Source organism: Echeneis naucrates, chromosome 7 (assembly GCF_900963305.1).
Source record: "Echeneis naucrates chromosome 7, fEcheNa1.1, whole genome shotgun sequence".
NCBI classification, from domain to species: Eukaryota; Metazoa; Chordata; class Actinopteri; order Carangiformes; family Echeneidae; genus Echeneis; species Echeneis naucrates.
Window position 1 is genome coordinate 24,131,267 of NC_042517.1, and position 25,353 is coordinate 24,156,619.

Genomic DNA, 25,353 nt, shown 5'->3' on the forward strand with positions numbered 1-25,353 from the left:
GACATCAAGCTTAGCAGCAGTTCGTCGCGTTTGCCGCTGAAGCAAATCAAGCGCTCAAAAAAAAAACAAAAAACAAAAAACAGAAACGCTGTTCCTGTGCAGTCCTGCAGGCGGCACTGAAGCATCACATGTGAACAGCTGCGGTTCTCAAACTTTTCCACTGCCTGGACCCTCAACTGACACAGATCACTCCACTGGTCCCCATACGGTGAAACGTTTCTTTTAAATGTTTTAGAAAATAAACTGTAAAAAAAAAAAAAAAGTCTCTTAGAAAGGAATTTGGGTAGAAATCCAAGACCAAGCTAGTCACATTTTCCATATTTCTTCAAATTCTTCATTAGGATGGAAATATAGTCCTGAGAAATTGTATTTTGCTGAGAAGCCTGAGACACCCCTGTATGACAGTATACACCAATCGTCCCTCAGGACTAAATGTTCACTTACTGCCTGATAGACCCCACTCACTGACCAGATAATCAATGTGATTCATTTCCCATCTTACTGTTATGGCTCATCGGTGTATACTTCCTGTGCTTCCTATGGACCATCCATCCATCCATCCATCTTCTACTGCTTTTCCATTTCCGGGTCTCAGGGGGTGCTGGAGCCAATCCCAGTTCACACTGGGTGAAGCTGGGGTACAGCCTGGACAGGTCGCCAGTCCATCACAGGGCCAACAACCACTCACACTCAGACCCACGGACCATTTGGAGTCACCAGTTAACTTGGGAGGAAACCAGAGGATTCAGAAGAAACCCACACAGAGATGGCGAGAACATGCAAACTTCGAGGCCCAGGAACCAAACCCACCGAAAAACATCTTAATGTGGAGCGACAGACCTAACCACCGGGTCGTCGTACTGCTACTTCCTGTAGACCTGTCGCCACACACTTGACATCAAAACAGAGACAACTGCTACATATTAGTTTATTTTATCCAGCTCCTTCAATCAGAGATTACAGGTGTACATCTATTTATTTATTCATACTTTTATCCAGTTGAATCTTAAAACATTTTTCATTAAATGTGATAAAAATGTACATCATATATAGACTCGATATGAAAATACTGACAATCTTCATTACAAATCTATACCATAGGATTTATCTGGCAAGCAAAAATTATTGCTCAATCGTTTAAAAAGAACAAAACACAAACAAACCGGACTCAGAACATGTAGCTTCTTCTGAGGCTGTGCTAATTCAACTGTTTATCTCCCACAAAAATTTTAATGATATTCACAGTATGGAAAAACAGAAATGTCCCATCTTGTACAGATTCTTCTGTAACCTGGGAATGGGCAATAACATCTGCTGTACCATGAGATTTATGACTAAAAAAAAAAAAAAAAAGAAATCACAAATAAACAAAAAACACATCCATTATAAAAAATATGTGTATGAAGAAAGACAAACATATGATTAGGGAATAAATAAAGATGTTGTCGTCGTTACAATCCCAGTGTCCTGTAGTAAAGTAAGCAATAAAGACAATAAATTAACATTGATTTCTAAAAAGTCATCCATTCAGAGTACCATTCATTACTGTGTTTAATGTAGGGACATGGAAGAAGACAAAAGCCCATCACCTGCTGCACTAGAGAAGACCAAAGATACAGTGCTTTGTACATGAGATGATAGTGGGACACGTTTATCTGTGTGTTGGTTTCCAGTCAGATAATTCACTGCCTGACAGGTTCATCAGATATCCAAAAAATGAACTTGATTTAAACATGATTAACTTCAGTTTGCTGATGATCTGTATGAAAGTACGCATGCACAATGGCTCAAATGAAACCAGTTAATACGATAAAATGTCTGGGTGCGTGTGTCAACCACACTTTAGGGACAGAAAAGAAAACAAATCTAATATATGTCATATATGTGTCATATATATATCATTAAGGGAAATATTGGGCAATCTGCTCCCACACTGCAGTTAACAGCAGTTAGTGATGGTCACGGACTTCCAGTAAGTGGCATCTATGGATCTGTGTCACCAACAGTAAATAAAACTCACAAAGAATCACTCTGTTTAGTGGATGTGATTAGGAATGCACATTTCTGAGTGCTCAGCAATTCTATTGGAGTGAAGTGCCATTAAAAAATCCCACAAATAAACCTGAAAGCTGCATAATGAAAATGTGTTGGTGCTTCAGAGTCTCTCTCAAGGAGGACAGAAATTTGAAAACTCTGTGTTTGCACCACTCATTTAAAGTCATTCTATTTGCTAATATTGTTAAAATCCAACTACAATGTTTAGAACGTATTTTGGATACAGCAGCTGTGTTACTTATTTTTGCTGAGTGAACCACATATTGGGAAAAAAAAATGAAATGATGTAGAAATATAGGAGAGAACACTTTTCATATGTGAATGATTCAGGAAACTTCCAAGTGAACTCATGAGCCGGCATGAAAATACCAGAGATAAGTGACCCGCACAGCACTGAGATTCGATATATAAAGTTGTTGTCCAGGAAGACCAGGGAGGCAGAAATAGAGAGAAAAAAAGACAGCGAGAGAGAACAAACAAAAAAAACTCAATCACATTCACATTTTCTCATCTGTACACATGCAGCAGGGGAAATAGCCCTTGTCATGGAAAGGAGAAGGAGTGCAATAAGAAGTCAATTAATTCTAAAAGATGTCTCATTCCCAGGTCGTAGCAATATCAGGGAGTGACTCGTAACCACTTGGTCAGATGGAACATGGTTGTGCAGTCACCTGTGAGATACAAGCACCGACTATGAAAGAAATGCATTATTCAAATAATATAAAGCACAGGCCTAATGGTAAAGGGATCTGCGAAATACAAGTTGCTCCAAAGAATTATTAAAAATCATCAAACGTTCAGTCAGTCGTTAACTCAGCAGGTGAAGAGAGGAGACACAGTAAAGAACCAGTGGCTGAAAGCACGAACCCTAACACAAAGAGGCTAGATTTAACTTTAAAGCCGTTTGTCCTACAGTAAAAACCACAGTTTTATTGCAGGTGTCAGGATCCGGTCCAACGTTGTGGTACTGGATTCTGCAGGGGGGGGGTGCTATTTACCAAACACATGCTGGAGGAAGGGATCGTGGAAGGCAGGTTGCCATGGTGTGGTATGGCAGTGGTGGATTGGGATTACGGGGCAAAAAGAAATCAAACCAGCACTGATTCTCTGAAGGGGGTCTACCGTTATGTTTTTGTGGGAAAGAAAAGAGGATGGATCGTCATCTCTAGTGGAAATTTTAAACCTGCAGAACTCAAGATGAGGAGTGGGGGTGTCACCACTATGGCACATGCTTGATGATTGGCATGTAAAGGATGTGAGTATAGGATAGAGTGTATGGAAAAATGTTCAAGTGTTTACGTGTAATATATCCACATATCATTGTGCTTCTCAGGTGCAGTCGTAGTTCCTGTGTTGGGTTTGCAAGTTTATGACTCCCCCCAAGTGTGAGTAGAAGTAACTGAGTGTGTTTGAGTCTCTCAGATTCCCAGTGATTCATGTATGAATGCCCAGTTTAAAGAGTTATAACAGTGCCATCTTCCTCGAGACTCCGCTGCTCCATTGCTCTGTCTGGTGATGGTGTGGACGAAGTGGCATTGGCGTAGCTTAGGGAGCCGCTGCTTCCACTCGCAGGCATGGTCCCATTGGTGCTGATGGAATGGGCAGAGGTGGACGTGGTGGTGGTGGTGCGGAGGTTGAGGTGCGGCTCATACCGCGGCAGGGAGGGCATGCTGTAGTTGGAAGGGGCACGTCTGATAGGCTCAGCCTCCCCTCCCCCCTCTATCACCAGGTCCTCGTCATCCTCGTCACTCTCCAGCTCCCCAGCAGGGAAGTTTTGGATGATGTGTGATGGCATGGAGGCCACTGCACCGACCCCGCCCTGTGATGAGTAGCCATAATAGCTGGCACCGCTGTCTGAGGAGCGTCCCGAGCTACCAGACGCTGCCCCACTTCCTCCACTGCGAACAACATTGTTCCGCTGGTTGGCAGGCTTGACAGTGATGATGAGGTTGTGACTATTGGCGATCATCATGTCCGTCACCTGATCCAGAGACTTCCCAGCTACTTCGATACCATTCACCTCCAACACCTCATCGTTGACAGCTAGCAGGCCAGTGCTCTCAGCCAGCCCACCAGGCACCATACGAGAGATGAATATGCCCGGGACCTTCTCCAGGCCCTGCGGAGTGACCCGGACACTGGAGCCATCACGTATGTAGAAGCCCAGTGGTTTCTCCTGGCCATGTTTGTAGAGGCGCACACGTCGGTGCGTCTCGGGGAGGATGTCCACGTCAATGATGGACGACACAGGGCGAAAGTCCTTAGGGAGGCTAATGATGACCGGTGGCTTTTTTCTGTTGGAGTCAGGCCGGAGAAGAACCGCAGAAAGCACTGTGTTTTTCTTCCTGGTCAGGGAGTCGGTGCCAAATGTATAATCGGCTTCCTCTGCAAAGTAAAAAAAAAAAACAAAACAAAAAAAACAGAGGAAATAAAGAAAGGGAAGAAGAGAAAAATGAAGAACAGTGATAGAAAAAAGAGGAAGAGAGAAACAGGAGATATTGGTTAATTTCTCATTAATATCATTCTGGGCTCATTACGGATAAAGCAGTTATTCAGGCTAACAGTCTGTTGCATCATGTAGTTATAGAAGAATATATAACAGTCTGATACATCGTCTTTGAGCCTGAGGCTTCGCTTCAGGGTGTCTGTGCTGAACACACACAAGAAGCTGATCCTCACAAGCCCGTCAGGTTGGCTTGATGCAAAGTGCCATGCCAGCCAGTCTAACTCCAAGTCCTTAATCAACACACTGACACACTGCCACCCACAAATTATAAACATATATGCTCCACACAGGCTCACAGGTGCACAGGTTTTGTGGTATGGCATTATGAGCATATGAGTGGTGTCATCGTTTGTTTGATTGAGTCCTTCACTGTCAGTCTGGGCTACATATTTTATTGCTGGGATCAATTATGTGGCATAAGTTCTGCTGACCAACTTTTAGTTTAGTAAGCTAATTAGCAGAACTGCTTATTTTTTCTGGTGTATTTTCTTTATATTTTCTTATTGTTTTAAGAACCACAACACTCTCAGTATTAAATCTCTCAAGACTTTCTCTGGAACTCTTCTGATGGGTCCAGTTGGGTCAGGCTTGGGTTCGTGACTGCTTTTTTGTGACATCAAAGTCCCAGAAGACCCGATGACTGGCTTTAAGGCTCTGTTCCTGAATACAAACTGCTATTCTGTAGATCTTTGATAGTTACTGAAAACATTGGAGGCACTCAGGAGGGTAGTAAATTAAAAAGCCTTTAATACTTCATGGCTACCGAATCATAATATGCCAACATATTTCAGCCATTGAGGCCTTCATCTGTGCAAGTACAAAATGGTTGCCTTTAGGCTGCTTCCTATATAGGTTAGTAAGTGATCACATGATCAGTATGGACAGGCAATAGTCACTTGAGACAGTTCAGTAGGAAAAGCCACACATCAAAAATTTCCATAATAAAGGCAAAAACAGAAATTAAATAACAACAAAAAACTAATATTAATTTTTGCCAGATTTTGCAATGGCATTCAAAGAACTCAGATGCATAAATCAAAGACAATTTACAGAAAAGGAGAGAAATCAAGTTCTCAATTCAAACCAGGATATTGATTAGCTTTCAATGTATTTATCCAAAATGATTCTCTTTGTAACCTGTCTCCACCCCTTATTGAGTTTGCTATATGGTCTATGCCAGATATCTTTAGAGTTACAGCTGCCATGAGTAGTGTAAAGCCATGGGATATTGGGGGTTGCCAGTTTGCTTTGCTCTCCCAGTATAAAAACAACCACATGGACACTTGAGTCTATAACCCACATATGGGATATTGCAATTTATAAATGACTTAATGATATAATTATGACCTGATGTTTTATCAGTAAAGTATTTGTTATTGTTCATGTTACCACAATGATTGCAATTTCCACACCTGTGGTTACCTGATGCTTAACCAAGTTTTCTGTTGTACGGGGGGGATAACTCTTCACAAGTTTATCATTAAGGGTTGGTCTAAAACTGATGGTGGGGACATCTGGAAGAGCTTCTCTGAGAGAACTGTCTTTTAAATGATTTGTTTAATTCTGTTTGCTTCACTACTGTATTGTGTCATAAAATACACTGAGCAGTGTTGTGACTTCTGTTTATGGACCAGTAATGTTCTCTCGTAAGACTTTTTGCTTTATTGTAAGCTGTATCTGTAGTTTTTTGTTGAAATCCTCTTTTCTTAAATCTGTGGCTCATGTCTTGGGCATTTCTTTCAAAATCTTCTGAGTTGCAGATGCGTTCAAGTCTTTGAAATTGACCGAAGAGTATATTATCTATCAACCAAGGAGGATGAAAACTGGAAATGGATTTCAGTTGGAGAAAATTCTAGGCTAAGCTTCAGATTACTATTTGTGTTGTTTAAATATGAGTGAAATTCTAGAAGTTCTGTCTCCGTCCCCGACCATAGTAGAAGAATATTATCTATGTACCTGCCCCACCATATGATCTTTTCCAAGTAAACATTCAAGCTTGAGCATACAAACCTTTCTTCCCAAAGTCCCATAAACAGATTAAAATAGTTAGGTGCAAAGCACGCTCCCATTGCTGTAACCTTTCAGTAACTTTCAACTACTGGAATCTCCATACTGAAGAGCACCAGAGGGAAACCTGCCTACACCTATCTACGCCCAAGCAGCACTCCACGTATCTGTTTTTGCTACTGAGATCTTTGATACTTTAACAGCAATATTATACCAAGTGATGTATAGACCACATGGCGGTGTACCTTTAACCCTATGGTTCTTTAATGTCTAACTTTAGATTGTATGGATGTTTCACATCATTATCGTTAATTATTAATATTGAAGCTCCAACATAGAGCCAGTTGGTCAAATTGGTAGCAATGGTAAAAAATAAGCTTCACAGTGGAAGCTTTATTTTGTATAGTTCATATAAAAACATGTATCTTCCTGTAGTGTTTTTGACACCTCCACAAACCTTTGTACTTTCCTGATATTAGATACAGCAAATTAAATATAACATGTGAATCAGTGTTACTTTTGTATAGAGCCCGGCTATTTTTTTCCCTCCAGGCTTTAACTTGAACTATCTCTTGGCTGTACTTTCACACTGTTGCACATATATGAGAGTAAAAAGACAAGTATATTTCCAAAACGTTACAAACTGCTCCTTTAGAGATTATTTTGGTGTTAACATTTCAGTTGAGAGACAGAGTATGTCTCACAGGCCAAAAATATCCAAGAATATTATCAAAGCATTTCAGCTGTATGAGTCACTCAGAGACCACAAAACTGTGCCCTTTGTTGTGTACATTTGTAGGTGGAAGTGTATTCACTGCCAGGTTGCTGTAGACTTTGACCCAGAGTGGTTCACATTAACAATGACTATGGCCAGGTGAGTGAGCTGGACCTTGTCTCCCTAATAGTTAACCAGCATGATATAAATTGTTAAACATTAACATCATTTTCAATTTATTTTCTTCTTTTACTTTTTAAATTCTTTCTAGTTGTTTTTTTTTTTTTTTTTTTTTCATCTGAAAATATCCTAAAGATTTCCACTTTTTCCAGCACACTTGAAATATGTTTTTGATTGTGAGAGTTCTCTGTAAGTGCTTGAGCAACACTGAATTCCTCTCTCCTTCCTGAGTGTGCATGTGTAAGTAACCTGGGAAAACATCCATTCAGGTGGCTGATAAAGACCACTCCCCTCTTCATCTCTAAAACCCACGAGGATCAATTGTCCCACAAAAGAGCATGAGTTTCACATTTCAATTCTCATTAGGCACAAGTCTAGTGTACAGACATTTACCACATCCTCTGATCTTAGAGGCCAGAACTTAAGTCCAAGTTTTAAACATTGGATGGCTGTTCCTGTTTGACCTGTGTTTTCTCTCCACACACATAAAGGAGACCATAACAAAAGCAAAGGGGAAAAGGTGGATATTTAAATGTGCACACACACGCTCCTCCATCACAGACAAGGGTTGCTCTTACAGCACAGTCATGCATGGAAGAAGGCCACCCTCCACTTCTCATTTCACTCTTCCTCTAAATCTCTCCACGTCCAGCATGGGAAAGATCTGATAATAGAGATACAGCTGGGTAAAACATTGTGAAGGTCCCTCAGGGCATATATATATATTTATAGATATTAGAGATCCACCTATACTGGTATCAGGTATCAGTCCGGGCATGAGTACTTGTATTCAGTGTGCGAATTGACAATTGAAGGCTGTCAACATTTTCCCCAGGGTGTGAAGGGAACACAGGTTTCAACCCCCCACTCTGTTACTTGTACCTCTTTCAGCGGGATGAAGTCGTGATTGGGAGGGTCAAACCCTTCCGTAATTCACACTATGCTCGTACTAATTGCCACGATACCACTTTATGGCAGCGCGCGGTTTACAGCGCTTGACTACAAGGCGGGAAGCGGGGAGTCATGTCAGCAGTGTGGAACTACTTTCAACAAAAACAAAGCAGAATGCAAATTATGTCTGGGGCTTAAAGTATTCCTGAACTGTGCCCGAGGTCTGGCAAGTGTCGTTGGACTGCAATTAAAAAAGAAAAAAAAGATCAATATTAAAACAATAATCCCGCAATATCCTGCACTTTTTGATGCAGGAACAACTTGGGGGAAACAAGCTCTCAGCTGTCAAACTTCAAAACTACTGCTTCTAGAATAAACATAAATGGCTGCTGCACATATTTTTAGTGTTCAGCTAACAGTGACAATATACCAAACATATTTGTTATCCTTCGAGTTAACCTGTGGCGTGAACGTTATGATATCGGGAGTTGGAATATAGGATTCTTGGTTCCAAGGTTTCGCAAACGCAGCATCCAAACCAGCATTATTTTCATCAAAAAAAAAAAAAAAAATATATATATATATATATATAATAATTTGTTTACTGTTGAACAAAATTCAACAGCACTTTTATAAAAGCACTTTTATTAAGCATCAGTACTCAGTATATGACAAAGTTCTAATGAAATCTTTCAGTATGTGTGGCAGTGCCATGTTTATAAAAGCACTAATGTTGAATGTCAGTATATGACAATTTAGTTAAATTTGTGTTTGTCACAAGTTTCACTGCAGTACAGTCACCCATGTACAAGAAAATCATACTGAGGAATGTTGTTCAAATAACAGACAAAAAAAAAAAATCTAAGTAACCTCGTGTAATAGCGTAAGTACTTGGTATCGGTATCGGTGAGTACTCAAACGAAAGTCTTAAAGGGTTATCGGTGCATCCCTATCCCTATCCATACATATGCATGCAGTTTAGGAAATTAATGACTATATGGAATGAAACTTGTCACGAGAGTGATAATCCCTCTGAATTTCCTAGCTTTGCAAAATGGTGTCATGCCATGGCGATCATGATCAGTGTCCAATCAATTGGAGCATCTCTAAAACCATTATGTTGTTAAGTCATTTCATGAAAGGAAATACAAGACTATATGTAAAATAAACAAGAAAATATTATATTAAATCTTATCACCAAGTAGAAATAGCCTACTTGATAAAGAAAAAAAGGACAGAATTGTAAGACAGCATTGGATGTACATCCAATGTAATTTATAAAATAATAATAATATTAATAATAATAATAATAATAATAATAATAATAATAATAATAATAATAATAATAATAATGATGCAGTGCAGGCATGTTTCTCGGAAAGTTAGCCTGATACAAACTGTCTGGCCTGAGAAGGTATTCCATCTGCTTCGATTGAACGGTATAGGTTAATGTTAGTCTTTTGGACACAAACATTACAAGCATTCGCCAGGGTGTTGATTGCTTCTTCATTATTCAGTATTGCAGCAACTAAGTTTTTTTGCTGACTCGCTCATACAGACACACACACCTCTTCCTGCAACATCCGTATAAAATAATGTCAGAACAAAAGATGGCGCTGGTGCTGTGATGTCAGTTTGTATTCAATCTATACAAACATCCATTCCATATATCTTCACGTTTCATTCAATATGTTAAAGTTTCACTAATTAATTTCCTAAACAGCATGCCATAATCTATATATGTGTGTGTGTACATACATGCATACATACATTTACCAATTATCCTGTTATATCCACATGGCCGTGAACATTTCCATTTTAGATCCAGAGGTTTGATCTGCATTATGGGATCAAACCCACAGTCCAATAATAAGAACAGGCTACAGCAGAAAGCATGTCTGAGGTCCATTATAACAAACAGCCACCAACCTGCTGCCAGGCTTTTTGACACCAAAGACTGATTATTCCATCTATGAGGTCAGAAGAGTTAACAATGTTGACCACATAGTCTGACAGCTGTGTCTCAGTATGAGCCACTGAATAAGCCAGAACAGCAGCAGGTCTATGTGTTGTTATTATTAGTTGAAATTGTCAACTGCTTCTCCCTTTATTTTAGCAGATTCATCCCTTTCTTCTTTTCTGTTGTGTGGGTTGGACTATGCACCGCACGCACGCACGCACACACCACTTTTGGTCCCTCAGAATTGAATAGACGAGACGCATGACTAAGTGAAGAGGTATGCAGCCGGTTTGTCTTATGATTAATTCTAACAGATAACAAAATCGTATAAAAATAAATCAGAGGAGAATTATGGTTTGAAATGCTCAGAAGGCTGATGGCCATGCTTTTCTTTTAATATTTATGGACCATGAAAAGCATTGAACAGACCATTGGGGGGAATCGCCACTGGCTGTAAAAAGAAGTCAGATTGTATTGACGTCTATGGAAAAATGTCCCTTCGTCACTTGCTGTATTAGCTCAGTAAACATTTTCCTGAGTTTATCATGTCAGCCTCTAGTTTAAAATCTGCAATACAACATGATGTTCATTTTTTAATGCTGGTCCCAAGAAGAAACTAGACCATAAAACAGGGGATGGGATGTGGGCATGTTTATTGTTATTGTTTCCCTCTAAATATGTTTTTTTTTTTTTTGGTTAAAAAAATGACTCTTCTAGAACCACTCCTGCCCATCTTTCTGTGTTTGGATTTCACATATGGAGATTATATACATTATAATACAATAACGACAATATTCAAGCAGACTCCTAATGTCACATAGATACATGCAGCATACATGAGAGCAAACAATCATTGACTTTTGCCCAAAATGTCCTTCAATCACAGGTTGTTAATGTTTCATATCGTGTTTTTCTTTTTGTTTGTTTGTTTGTGGGGGTGTGTGTGGACAGTGGCACACTCTATTTTTGGGTTCAGAAAGGAAAAATAAAATAAAAAACTAAAGAACTAAAGATTAGAGTTCATAGAAGAGGCCCACAGAACCTTCAAGATTTGAAGACTGAAAAAGGCTTTTGTGCGAAGTATTAAATAAATTGAAGTATTGAATTCAATACTTTTTCCCTGTGTCATTCCATTTTATCACACAACTTAATTTATGAACATCTAAGGTTTGATTTTCTTTCATGTGTGGGTTGCATGGGTGAAAATTTCATGTCAGCACCTTTAGAAATATATTTGCTGAGAAAAATTGTGATGATTGTGATTCTTATTTTACCTGCTGTATATTAGTGTAGAGGCTTCGCCTCTCATCTAAGAGGCTTTGTTATCCTGTGCCTTTCAGATTAGAATAAACTAGTCTAGTCTAAAATAGTCAGAAAGGCTAGGCTAGTCACACAAACTCTATACTCTGGCTTTAAAACAGCCAATTTTAATGGCTCAGAACAAGTATGGTGTGCAGACATGCAGCTATTGACACCAAGACACTAACCATTTATCTTGACAAGAATATGACTACACAAACAATGTTAATCAGATGTTCTGCAGTTTGAAAATTACTTGTTCACACCCGGTAACCAATACATGTCTGGTTCCCACTTTCTTGGTAATGTAATGACTCCTGACGACATTGGTGACAACAAAAAAATCCCAGTACCCCAACATACTTTGTGCAGGTGACACAACAGAACTCACTGCAGTCCCTTACAAATCTTGAGATATTTTGGACCATTGCTATTCATGATCATAGGGCTCGACTGTCATAATGATGTCAACAGGGTATTTTCATCATGGACTTATGACCACACATATTTACTGAAAGCCTATATCAGAGAATGAGGGTTTTCACTCAACCCTCAAGCAATGAGGGTTGAGTGAAAAAATACTATTGTATAGCTCTTTTTGTTGCTGGTCTCCTTCCCACAAACCAAGATCAACCTGCAGTGAGTCAGAGTCAGTGCTCATACTTTAGGTATTAATCACATATAATGAATAGAAAGAATAATCTCAAACCCTACTTCTACCCGACTCTGCACAGGGTAGGTATTTCAGCTATGCAATGGCAACTTTGATTTCCCACACAGTGAATAGAGTAAGTGAGGGGCAGAGGAAGCGATGCAGTAAAGGAGAAAATGACAGCCCAGCAACACACAGTCACAAGTGAGGACACAGAGCGTTGCTTAGATATGCCTCTCAATGCTATGTAAATAACACACACAAACACACACACAAGCAGCCAATGCATCTCCATCCTGACACTGAAGAGCCTAAGACAAATCTGCCTGAGGCGAGGAAACCACTTGTGTGAGCTGGCGTGAATTGGTTAAACACATCATCTCCCACTGCACTCTATTTTTAATGCATTCTGGACACATCACACTCAGACTCTATACTCTTGCTTTAAAAAGCCAACTTTAATGGCTCAGAACAAGTAGGATGTGCAGGCATTCAGGCATTCTTGACCAGAAAATGAATACATAAAAAATGTTTTTGTAAACACAAAAAAATGATAATCAGATGTTCTACAGTTTGAAAATGACCTGTCCACACTCTCATTACATCTGGTAAGCAATGCATGTCTAGTTACACAGTGTTATCATCAATGATGATGCAGGATGACAGATGACAGGAGTTCCCACTTTCTTGGTAATGCAATGACTCCTCACGACATTGATGACACTAACAATCCTGTTCATTGTGCCAGTTGCTATGAGAGAGATACCTGATACTTTGTGCAGGTGACACAACACAGTCAGGAAGGAGCCAAGTGACTGATACTATTATTACTACAAGTACTTTAAAAGTTATTCATGTGTAATACTAATAATCCATTTCCGTTTTCATTTCAGGTATTTGTTTAACTGCTCTGATGGTGATGGGGTGCAAAAGTTGAATCTGTGTTGTAAAGATGCAACTCAGCACAACTGTAGCTACTGTTATGTGAATATAGTTATGGACAACATAAAAAGAAATGAAACTAAAAACAATGAACAAAATCGCAGAGCAGAAAATTAATCTATGTTCTGATGCATCAGTGCTGGACCAGCTGAAAGCAACAGACGTTTAATTCAAGACAATCTCAGTCTACGGGATCCAAACATAAAACATGTCTCAAAGTCAGAGATAGAAAAGCAGAGACAGTGAGCAGCAGTTAAAGGTCGTGGTGTTCTGGAAACAGTCAAGTTTGTGATGACAAGCCAGGATGTCCACCACAGACCCAGTGCCATAGTGTTCCTGACACAGAACGATACACAAGGGGGAGGGGGGGGGGGGGGGGGGGAGGAGGAGGAGGAGGAGGAGGAGGAGGGTGAGTGGGTGTGTGGGTGTGTGTGTGTGTGTGTGTGTGTGTGTGTGTGTGTGTGTGTGTGTGTGTGTGTGTGTGTGTGTGTGTGTGTGCGCGCGCGCGAACTTGTGCAACAGTGAAAAAACTTGGGGTGGAGTAAAACAAAAGATGGTAGGGGAGGCATAGATATACAAGTACACAGAGGAGAGGTGGGGGTGGGGTGTGATTAAAAAAAAAAAAAACTTTCAAAGGAGTAAATTCCCGGAGGGTTACTATTCCTAGTGTGGTGAGCATACCTCCCTGGCACAGCTCAGATAAAAGCGCCTTAACGCTGCTGATAAGAGTGGAAAGAGAAGGATGTGGGGGCAAAGGGAGTGTGTTGAGAGAAAAAAAAGGACAGAATCAGGATGGCCAGAAAAAACTAAACTAAACATTTTGGAGGTCTAGAGACCTGAAGAGGCAAACAGCAAAATGAAACCTTTCGATATGTCGCCAAGCAGCCAATTTGAGGAAATTCCTTATTATATCCTTTAATGAACAAACGAGGCCTCCTCACATCAGCTCACTCATGAATTCTCTATTACACTCATTAGTCCTTCTTTATTACTGGGTCCTGATATCAACCATTTATCAGCCACACAGGAACTAAAATTCAGGTGTAATGTAGCAGCATGTTCTGGACAATTAACACAGACACTACAATTCGTTTACACTTTTCTGCGAGTATGTTTGTATCTCGTCATTGCAGTATGAAGCAATTTAATTCATTTCTTTTGTGCTGACAAAGACACCTCTCTATCTCCTGCATCACCCCACCCCGCACCTTTTACTTAGTCTGTCCTTCAGTCGCTGTTTCATCTCTCTGCAGCCTCTCTGTCTCTCCCTCCTGCTTTTACAGATTCTCCTCTTTCTTCCCCCAATATTATTCCTGTCCTCTCAATGCCATGATGCTCAACGCTGCTGCCACAGTGGTTCTTTTGAGACCGGTGCTGTGACAGTAGATGAAGCATCTGGTATGGAAACAAAGGTTTGCCTTGTAACTTGATGCCGAAACAGCCTGGACTCATTAGGCAGCGAGTAGCCAGGATGGACCCGGGGTCTAGGCTGTATTTGAGCCTAGGGCAAGGTAAAGTGGGACAGGGGAAGGTCATGTGGAAATTTGGTGATAGGTGGTAGTATGGCGGTATGGTGGCTAGATCTAGGTCTGAAAAACCTATCCCTCTACACAGCCCTGAGATATAAAGCCTCTAGGAGGAAAAAGAGGGGGAGAGGGAGGACCTTTGGGAGGTTATGTGTGCTGGAGGAACCCGCCTCTCGTCTCACATGCCTGTCACTCATACATCTCGCTGTTATGGCTTAGTACCCTTCCTTTTGTCTGTGTATATTCTCATTCATCCAGGTCATAGTCATATCTGGAGTACCATACCAGACTAGTGGGGACTAATCACACTGATGTGTTGAGAACTGGTGAAGCCCCTTGGATAAGAGGCGAAACGTCTTCTTAGACAAATCTAAGTTTGATTCAATTTGTTGCACAGATACCTTTTCTTTTGTGACCATTCAAGATGTGTAACCATCACGACTAAATGTCAACATGTCCTCACATTAGCTGAAGCCTCCCTGCAGTGTATTGATTATCTCATTTAATCATGAAGATTCTTAACTCCAGGAAGGTATTACAGTGGCAACAGTGAGGCCACACTGTTTGGAGTAAGCATCGCACGTCTGACTTGTCCTAGGCATATGATTTATCATGCTCTATATCAGTATCATTTCAGCACAAGGGACAGAAAGAATGCATTTTAATTAAGATCTGAGAGAAAGCAAGGCAAAATAAAACCACATAAAGCACATTATTACTTTATTTTAAAGCAGGGAATAAAGGGAATTTGAGGAGTCTTTCTCTGATATCATTGGACTTCACATTTCAGAGGATCTGGGCTGGACTGTGCACACCACCCACATCATTTAAAAAGCCCAGCAGCGTCTCTTCTAAGAACGCTGAGGAGGAACAAACTTCCTCCACCTCTGCTGAAAAACTTTTATCACTGCACAATAGAGAGTGTCCTGACGTACACTACAGGCCAAAAGTTTGGACACATTTTCCTATTCATTTGAATGAGAAGGTGCGTCTGTATGGATGTACAGTGTGGTATGCAAGCCACGCAAAAACAACTGCAGCGGGTTATCAAGGCAGCTCAGTGAATCATCGGCTCCTCACTCCCACGCTTGGAGGAGATCTACTCCAGCCGTCTTCATCGAAGGGCCACAAAGATCTGGAATGACCCTGCCCACCCAGGACACTCTCTGTTCTCCAGCCTCCCCTCTGGCAGACTCAGTTGCGAAATCCTGCACCAACAGAATGTAGAACAGCTTCTTCCCCATGGCTGTGAAGAGACTACTACAGGAACCATGATTCCCTGCAACTGCAACGGCACTTTATTTTATTTATTTATTTAGTAACCTTTAAAAATTGATATTTTAGCTGCTATATGAGAGATGCCAAACAAAATCTTGTATTGCTATACAATGACAATCACGTTTCTTACCTTATTATATTTTGGGAAGAAATAAACTCTGGTCTTTGGTGATTTTCATTTCATCAAAATCCATTATTATTATTTCAAAATGCAAATATCTGACGACGACAGCCATCTCCTCACCTACTGCCAAAAATCCACCATCCTTGGTCATAATCACTCACTATGTTTCCATGATACCTAAAAACGAATTATTGCATTAGTCCGACCAAAACCTGACTTTTAAAGTACATGTAAACACGCTAGCTCAACTGAAATTGAATTTATAATTGTTGAACTAACACGCCCAGATAATACGATTCAAAGTCGATCTACTACTGCATGCCTACGGATGGTCGGACTGGAGCTGGAGGAGGTTATCTGTGCATGTGCTTAAGTTTGGAGCCAAGCTATGATCCGAAAGTCTAACAGCATTTTAAAACGCAAACGTAGGAGGTCAGACAAAATAAGCTGGCTAACTGCTACGCGTCAAACATGGCAGTCGACAGCAAAAGGTCATTTGCGGATGGATACAGAGGCTAACTTGGTAGCTCACTGGTCTTTTTTTCTTTCCACCTCTGTTGTGGTCTGTGACGTCATAGGTCAATCGGTAGTGGTCCATTACCCACAAGCCGAAAGTGCGCATATCACCACCTATCATACCGGAGGCAACATGATTTCAACAAATAAAATCGATTTCATTCCTGTGCATGTATACTGGGACAAGGACAGAGGTCCTATTAGATGGCTTTATTCAGCTATGACCATAGCTTGACTTAACTGTGCATGTAAACGTGTTTGAGTTGTGTACATGTTTATCCTCACATGTCAATTAGTAACAAGAAGACACAGCACAAAGATCAAACTGTCTGAGGCAAATAGGTGTCAAGTAAAATTGACCAGAACGAATGAGATTATCTTTTCAGCGCAAAACATATTGTTGTTTACATTTATATAAAGTACAGGCCAAAAGTTTGGACACACCTTCTCATTCAAATGAATAGGAAAGTGTGTCCAAACTTTTGGCCTGTACTGTGTGTGTCTGTGTGTGTGTGTACACCAGGATTTTTTATATATCAACGTGAGTAAACCTTTGAACCTGAAGGATCTGCACTTTGCTTGTCTTATCAACTTGTTCACACCTACTGATGAATCACTTGTTCCACTGAGCAACATTCACACACAGATGACACAACAGGCAATTCTAGAATTCAGTGTCTTCAGGACTCTTCAATATGAAGACAGGAGGAGGTGCCACTCATTAAAGTCATACTTCATTAAAGGATACTGCCGGCCTTCTCATTAATGACATCATGTCTAATAGGCTGAAAAAATCCATAAAACAGTTGCCTCAATTATGAAAAATATCTCCAAAAAACTCCAAAGCTACATGGAAGACTGGCCAACTGACTACAGCATCGACATAGGAAGGATGAGAAAAAGTCTGAAGGGAGAAGTTTTCAGCTAACATGTATAACTGGTTTGAGTCCCGAGTAGGCAAAGTCCATTTCTTTCCCTCACAGCTCTGAGCTGAGACCTGGAATGCCAACATCTCATCTTGCCTCCCTCCAGCATGTTGAGGTCCTAGTCTTGGTCTTCATTAGTCACGGTTCAGAGGTTGGAGTGTGTAATTTTAGTTTGCTGGGCAGTTTGTCCTCTCTTGTCTTATATATTCTAAATATATAATGAATAAATGGCTCTCCGTTTCATCTTATCCTTTCTCAACTGCCCACCCCCTGTCTCTTTCTCCATCCATCTACCTCTTTTACCCCTCAGTGGCTGAACGTCTAGTCCACGCCTGCTGTCCCATCTACTCTAGCCAGCAGACGAGATCAGAGCCTGGCCGCATTCCACCCAAAATGCCCCCTCCCTCCCTTCTTCCTCCATCTCTCCCTTTATTTCTTTCTCTCTCTTCCAACCTCCCCAGCCTGGGCCTCAATCTGCATTCCTCCCTCACTAATACTATTCCCACTATCCTCCCTTTCCTCTTCTCTCTCTCTCTCTCTGTCATTGCATTCCTATCACACTTACACTACTCCCTCTCTTTCCCCCATGCTTCTAATTACATGCCTTGGCTACACAATGCCTTATACATTACTCCCTCCTTAATACTTTTTGCTCTCCCTCCCGTTTTCTCCTTCAATCTCTCTTATTAGGTCTAAGATATGTTCCTCCTCCATTATGAATCCCATTCCCCTGTTCATTGCACACAGAATCCCACGGGATAATTTGTGCTCCGTGGAAACCTTTTTTTGGAAAACTATTTTTCACTGAACTCAACTTCTGCGCTATGTGGGGGGAAATGGCATCCATTGCACCTGCCAGGACGCCATCTTTACTCTTATAATCCTTTCATCTCCAACCTGGTCTATAAATCTCTCGTTCTGTACATGTTGTGATGTCTTGCTCATTTGGACTTTTTAGGATTTGTCACCCGCAACTATGCACTTCTCACTTCACTTCAGCATTTCTCTCTGTCATTACTTTACAGACTCAATCCTGATATCTTGCTCTACCGGGTGGGTCGACTGCATTCTACCTTCACATTGTAACTTTCTTTTTCTGTGGCTGACTGACTCATGAGCTGATGACTGTTTGCTAAGGCAGTCCCTACAGGGATATGCAAATACAAGCATTCCAGTTTCTCCCCATACCTTCTCACTCTAACTTCCTGGTGAGGAGTTACTAACCTTTCAGGACTGAAACTGCACCCGTAATTAGCAGCATCACCAAACAAAACTACACCCTAGGAAAAAAAACAGAATCCTGCATATGGATGACTCTGTGCATGTTGGGTGTTCTTGATGACAGATGAAAGCAAACATGGCATTAACCCAGGAAACCTCTTGACAGTCAATCAAACATAAAGCCAACTTTTCTTTAATTTGGATTTCCAACATGGACAGCTGAAATATGTTATTTTCACAAGCCTACACAGACCTATGATAGTTTACTGTGTGTTCAAATATTTAAGGGAATGTGGAACAAATGAATCACACACTGCAATCACACAATCATATCAATCTTGGGATATTTGTGGCAGTTATAAAACGTCAGCAGGAACAGGGCAGCTAAAATTAGCCAGGCCCTGATATCACCTGGAATTAGATAAATGCAAAACAGAGATGATAGACCAGCCCTGCACCAGTCGTATCAAACAATGCATTCTAAATTTTCCTGGCTCCAGCTGAGAATCCTGTTGATCAGGACCTCAGTTCTTTTGGGCTGAGCCTAAATATACTCAACACAAGCATGAACTCTGCAGTAGAGATGCTGAAAAGCAGACAGAAACCTTTCACAGTTTTCATCCAAATAGTCAAAGTGTAAGTCAGCAAAAATGACATAATTTTTCTCATTTTATTGTGTGATTTAAATTTTTCTAATGTTTATGTTGATTTGTTTCCTTCCTATAATTATTTAAGTGTTTTCCGGTCCTGTCAATACCTTTCTGGACTAGTTGACCCCCAAAAAACCTGAGTCTTCAGAGGCTTATGAGGAGCCTCTTCACAATACACAATGAATAATAGCATGTACAGTATGGTGTAAACGTTTTAGGCAGGTGTGAAAAGTGCTGTAGAGCAAGAAGGCTTTCAAAAAAAAAAAAAAAAAAAAAAAGGGATTTAGATTTCCCATCTGTTCATTCACTTTGGATTTTGTTAATCGAGAAAAAAAACTATTAAGACTTCTAGTTTTAAAGCTATTTTTACTTCACTCTACTTTTTTCATGTGTGCTTCGTGCTTGTGCACAGTACAGAATGTGTAGTATGTGTACATGTCATACAATTAGCAGTAAGAAGACACAGACTGACTTGCAGCATTAAAAAGTCACTAAAATATCAGCGATAATCTTTTTTAAAGATAAACAAACATACGCAACTCAGTGAACAATTTTGTTTGTGACAGTGAAGGACATTAATGGCCTTCATGTTCTCCACACTGAGGTTATCAAAAAACAGTATCAGGAAGCAGGAGCCTCACACGTCAGTGAATTGCACTATGATGCCTAGGCTTGGTGCAATTGGGATTTCATTGATTCACTTTATGGCCAAAAGTAGTTCTGTGGAGTTTCTGTGACAAACACACTCCACAAATATCAGAGAACATCAAACACAAATGTTTAGTCAGGCCACATAGACCATTTGTGCTTTAATTTCTTAAAGCCATGCTCCCAGCATGCTTTGCAGCTCTCATCAGCCTTAAAGAGCCTCCTGCCCTGCAATCCACCTATGAAGGGGCCTGTTCATTGCTGCCATGACAACCGACAAACAGTGTACATCTCACTGCCAGCTCAACAGTTATCAACACATTGTTCCCTGGCGGGGGCGGGGCATAGGGGACAGCCGGTGTTGCTGATTTGTATCAGTGTGTGCTGAAACCCCCCCCCACAACAGCGTCTGCTCGTCCACATGGGCAAAAACACTTTGCCCATTTTTCAGCATTAAACAATACGACTTTTAATGGCTGATCAGTGATGTAGCGTTGATGACAATGTGGGCATTATTCAAGAACCAGACCACAACAAGACAACAACAGACAGTAAAGCCTAACATCCATCTCTCTGTCCAGCCATTTGACCAGCTGGATACCAATGAATGAACAAAACCCACACAGGACCTGTCCTGGGATGTACACTCACTGAATACATTAACATATGGTCTGAACTGTCAACTCAAACGATGTACAACTACAGAGACAAACACGTCACAGAATTCATTGTAGTGACACCTCACTGTACTATTGGAGCAAAAAATGAATCACACTGCTGTGTGAAGTCCAATAATGACCAAACTCAAATCCAACAACTGCCTCTCCAAGTCATTTACATAGTGTATCATCGACAGTCTCAAGAGGACTCAGTTTCAGTCTAACAGCATCGGAAACCAGCTTGTGACAGCAAAACTGAAACTCTGTACTGTGGTGCACTAAACACAAACTGGTTTAGTTTGTTTAGTTTACTCAGCAGTCCAGACATGAAAACTGTGACCCTATGACCCCATGTACCTCTTGTACTGCTGATAATGTAAACCAGTTTGCCGTTGTATGTCTTCCATGTGGGGTCATTCATCCAGATAAGACTGTAACAACAAATATGGCTAAAAGGCAAAAATAATCATAATCATAAAAACTATTTCTACAAAACAAAATAATCTGTTGTTCTTTCAGTCTCATATCAAGTTCCCCAAGAGAACAGGATTTAAAGATGTCAAAACTTTGCTGATAAACATACAGCGCTTAGTGTTCAGTGTTCAAAATGTTCTGAGTGGGCCTGACATGACTCACTCAACCCATTAGCTCACAATATAGCCATCACCAGAGATAATAACAACCGGTGTCAGCAGATATATAATAAATGATTTATAAGCTGCCAATTTGCTGCATCTGCACACTAGAGAACCTTTTAAGATGGGACTAAGGGGTGTTTAGCAATAAGGTGAAGTGGGTGGAGCAAGGGGTATGAATGAGTGAACGTTTGTGTTTGTCTCCTCACTTTGTTTTATCTTTTTTAAACAAGGAAATGTGTGTGTTTTTCTGTGAGTGCATGACTGATGTGTGATGCCTGTGTGACTGTGTTTTCATGTTGTGGGGTGTGTGCGTGCATATGTGCACGTGAGCTTGTGAGAAGCAGTGCACCCAGTATGGGGCTAGTGTCTGAGGCATGTAATTGAAACATGGTCCCACACAGCACTACACAGTGACCCCACTAATCTCCTCCTGACAAAGTGGCTTAGCTTCTATAGGGTCATATGGCACAACGAGACAGCTTAAGCACAACAGAGCGTGCAGCCTGGGCTGCTGAAACCAGCACACCCGGGGTCCCCTTGCATTCAACAGGTCACACTCAGCAACTCATTAGTTAGGAGGCACTTTGGAACTTTACAAATTTCCTATGCATGTGTGAAGCTCATCTATAGTCACTTTTGGCCTCAAATACAGGGGTCTCCTTGACTGTCTCAAAGCCTGGGAAATTAAGTTTTGTCAGCTGTAAATTACGCAAAGCTATTAAGACACTATTTATTCCAAAACCAGGGCAATCAGCATAGTATAGGAACGATTGGAATTAATTTTGTAAAGAAGTAAAAACAGGAGGCACACCATACACAAAAAGTGTATGAGTTGTATCTGTCAGTAGTCTGTTCCCGTGTGATTGCTGTACAGTTTGATAAATGGTCATCAGACAGATAATTTAAAAAGAAAATAAAAGCAGTGAGTGTTACTATAGTTTTGTTTGTGAGTGAATACAGCTTCTCTGCAAGGTCATTGCAAATAAGCTTGCTGTATATCAGAAGTGGGACATAGAAAGGTTCTAGTAGCTTGTTTACAGTGACAAACTGTCTGCTAAAAACTCAAACATAATCTTAGCTTGTACCTCTTTATGAATGTGGGACAGACCTCTGAGCTTACCTTTCCTCTGGAGGAAAAGCCTGAGCAGAGGGCTGGAAGTGGAGATGGCCTTGAGGTAGTTATCATCATTGTTGATGGGCAGCAGGTCACCATGCACGTCAGCGTAGCCAACCAACAACTCCACGTTTGGGATGCGGTGCACGTGCTGCAGGAGGCCATAGAACTCATCAAATCTGCCTGGCTTGGACCGATCCAGGGAGAACCGACGAAACTCTGCACCAAACTGGGACAGGACATACAGGTATGCACTGTAACCACAAATGCACAAGCCAAAAAAAAAAGAAAAAAACACACACACACACGGCTATTGAAGGTGGAATTTCAGAGCCAAAGAAAACTGCATGAATTGTAATAAAAAGTACTCGTATAATTCACACACACAACCTTAAGGAGAAAAAGGAAAACATTCCTGAATAGAGTCACAGGTGTTGTGGCTGATGAGCATACATTGCGGCACTAACTTTCATCCTATCCAAACCATTGTACTTGTGTGTAAGAGAGTTGTCTTCCATGTGGACCAGCTCTAACACTCCACTTTCCATGAATAATTCATGTAGTTTGTGGTGTATCTCTCTCTTCCTGTGTTCATGGATGTAGTATGTTTAAAAGGCTGATATGCAGCTGTTCTCAGAAACACCATTTCCACAAAAACACGTCCCCGTCAGCGTAGTCTGGCTGCAGATGCCTGGTTTTTGGTGACCACATGTTGTAGTTACTGTTGCCCAGCACTAACAGAAGATGATCTACCTGAGCCCTGCTCACCATACGGACGATGACTGAGTACAGAGCAGGTCCAAGGCCTGTTCCTCACGTGCTTAAAGACCTCTTAATGGCCTGCTCCATTTGGGACGGAGCTGGACGAAGTTGAAATAAGTGTCTCAGGGGAAAAGTATATTGTAGCGTCCGCCAGGACGACAGTTTGCTGGGTAACTGTCAGCCGTGACCGGGCCAAACAACAAACTCCGCAGCTGAACATATGCTCTCACACACCGCCCCTACCTGCTCCGCTTCCACAGCACATCCCAACATGGACAACACCACTGCAGCGTCGCTACCATATTGTTTTGCTGCTGTTTGAAGTGGTGGGGGAAACAGAAATACGTCGACATGTGTCACTATCTGAACCGGTAAATGCGCCTCAAAGCCAGCCACCTCTCAGCGGGAGCCGGGACCGCGCCGGGACCTGCTGGAACACACCACCCCGGGATTATCTGACACATACGCCGTGTGAAATTCTGTAAAAGTCCCGCCGTATAATGTCTAGAGCGAAACTCGGCTCACAGCCTGGTGGAGGAGGCGGACAGGTGACAGCCAAACTTCTGCGGTCGGCCTGTAACGGAGCTACGCCTCGGTCAACGCTTTAAAGTTTCAAACATGGCGAGTCGGCCCCACCAACACAGCCGGTGTTGGCTGGTTCAGCTTCAGCTCGCACCTTTCTGATGTGTCCGATATCGCCAAGTTGCTATCATGCCACTTAGCAGGCTAATTTAGCCCGAATCGGGATAAGGGCGGCAGTCCGGATCGCAAACACAGATAAATACATTTGCATAAGCACCTTGCTCTTAACCTCCACCGCGCTCAGGGACCGGCTGCTCGGCACTCGCTGGTTTTTGTTCATGTTTCGTGAGCAGCGGGACTGCCGCCAAATCTCTCCCTTCCTCGGTCGTCCTGCTCCTGCCGCCGTGTCTCCGTACGCCGGGTATTTCTCCAACAACACGGACGGCCCCACGACCTCTCGACGTCCTGGGTTTAGCGTCGTCTCTCCGGGAAGGTGACAGTGGCTGCCGACCAGCTCAGCCCACAGACTGACCCCCCCTCATGGTCGCTGGAGCCAGCGCCGCTACGACACAGTGAGCGCAGACCGAGCCGGAGTCGCCTCTGACCGGACTCTGACGGGACTCTGCCTCCCTCTCTGCACCAGGAGAGCGGCGTCGACTTCAAAATAAAAGCCTTCCTGCACCCAGCCCCTCCGGCAGTAGGCCTATAGGTGATTAAAAAATACTGACGATCACACACCGTCATCATTATCAGCCTCAACTGCATATTTTTCAGAGCTATAAATAAAAGCATGTCACGTGTGAGGTGACATAACTTATGCAAAGACCTCTACTCGAGACTCAGGTACAGCAAAAAGATTTGTACTAAACACAAACGAAAGATGAGCATGAACTGTAATAAAAGAAAAAAAAAATCATGTCAAATGTTCACGTGCCAAAAGTGTAATTTTGAAGATACAAATTTTTGGTTAAGCTAAAATAAGAATGATGGAAATATGTAAGTCTAAATTTCTTACAATAGCGGTCATTTTAGCAATATATGATTGATATCGTCGTTACATGTGTAATATGTGTATAATATATTAATCATATATCATTTGCAAATAATACATTGTCATTACTGCTCTCAAGCAGCGGCTTGATAATCAAAATTTTACAGGAAACGCGTTTACTCTCTGTAGAAACATTAGCATATTACATCAGGGTTAGAGTATATAGTAAATAGCAAGTTTATTAGAAGAGTCGTTACAATGACAGAAATAGCTGTGGATTAAAAATTTATATGGGTAATAAATGTAAATCGTGACAGATGACTGCAAGCCATTTCTTGCTGTATAGTGACATCTTTTGGTCAAAAGGCATACCAGCACACTGCTGCGGGCAGCTCAGCTAAATATGGATTTCCCTCAAATGTTAGAGCACACTAGGTATGTCCTTCGATTCTACAGTGATTAAAGAAGGAAAGAAAAAATAAATACAAAAATGTTTTGAATTTAGCTGTTGTTTTGCTTTGGCCTACTGGTGTTGATCATCATAAAGCACCGATTCTTGTAAAAATCAGTT

At 41.3% G+C, this 25,353-nt stretch overlaps 1 protein-coding gene across 1 annotated transcript; it reads right to left on the minus strand.

The window, feature by feature from the left end:
* Positions 1 to 923: 923 nt before the first annotated feature.
* Positions 924 to 24,412, minus strand: pard6b (par-6 partitioning defective 6 homolog beta (C. elegans)). The gene is made up of 3 exons (XM_029506362.1): positions 24,069 to 24,412; positions 22,514 to 22,736; positions 924 to 4,440 (listed from the first exon to the last, which is right to left on the minus strand). The coding sequence occupies exons 1-3, from the start codon at positions 24,129 to 24,131 to the stop codon at positions 3,509 to 3,511; spliced, it is 1,218 nt and encodes a 405-aa protein (XP_029362222.1). The 5' UTR covers positions 24,132 to 24,412; the 3' UTR covers positions 924 to 3,508.
* Positions 24,413 to 25,353: the final 941 nt, after the last annotated feature.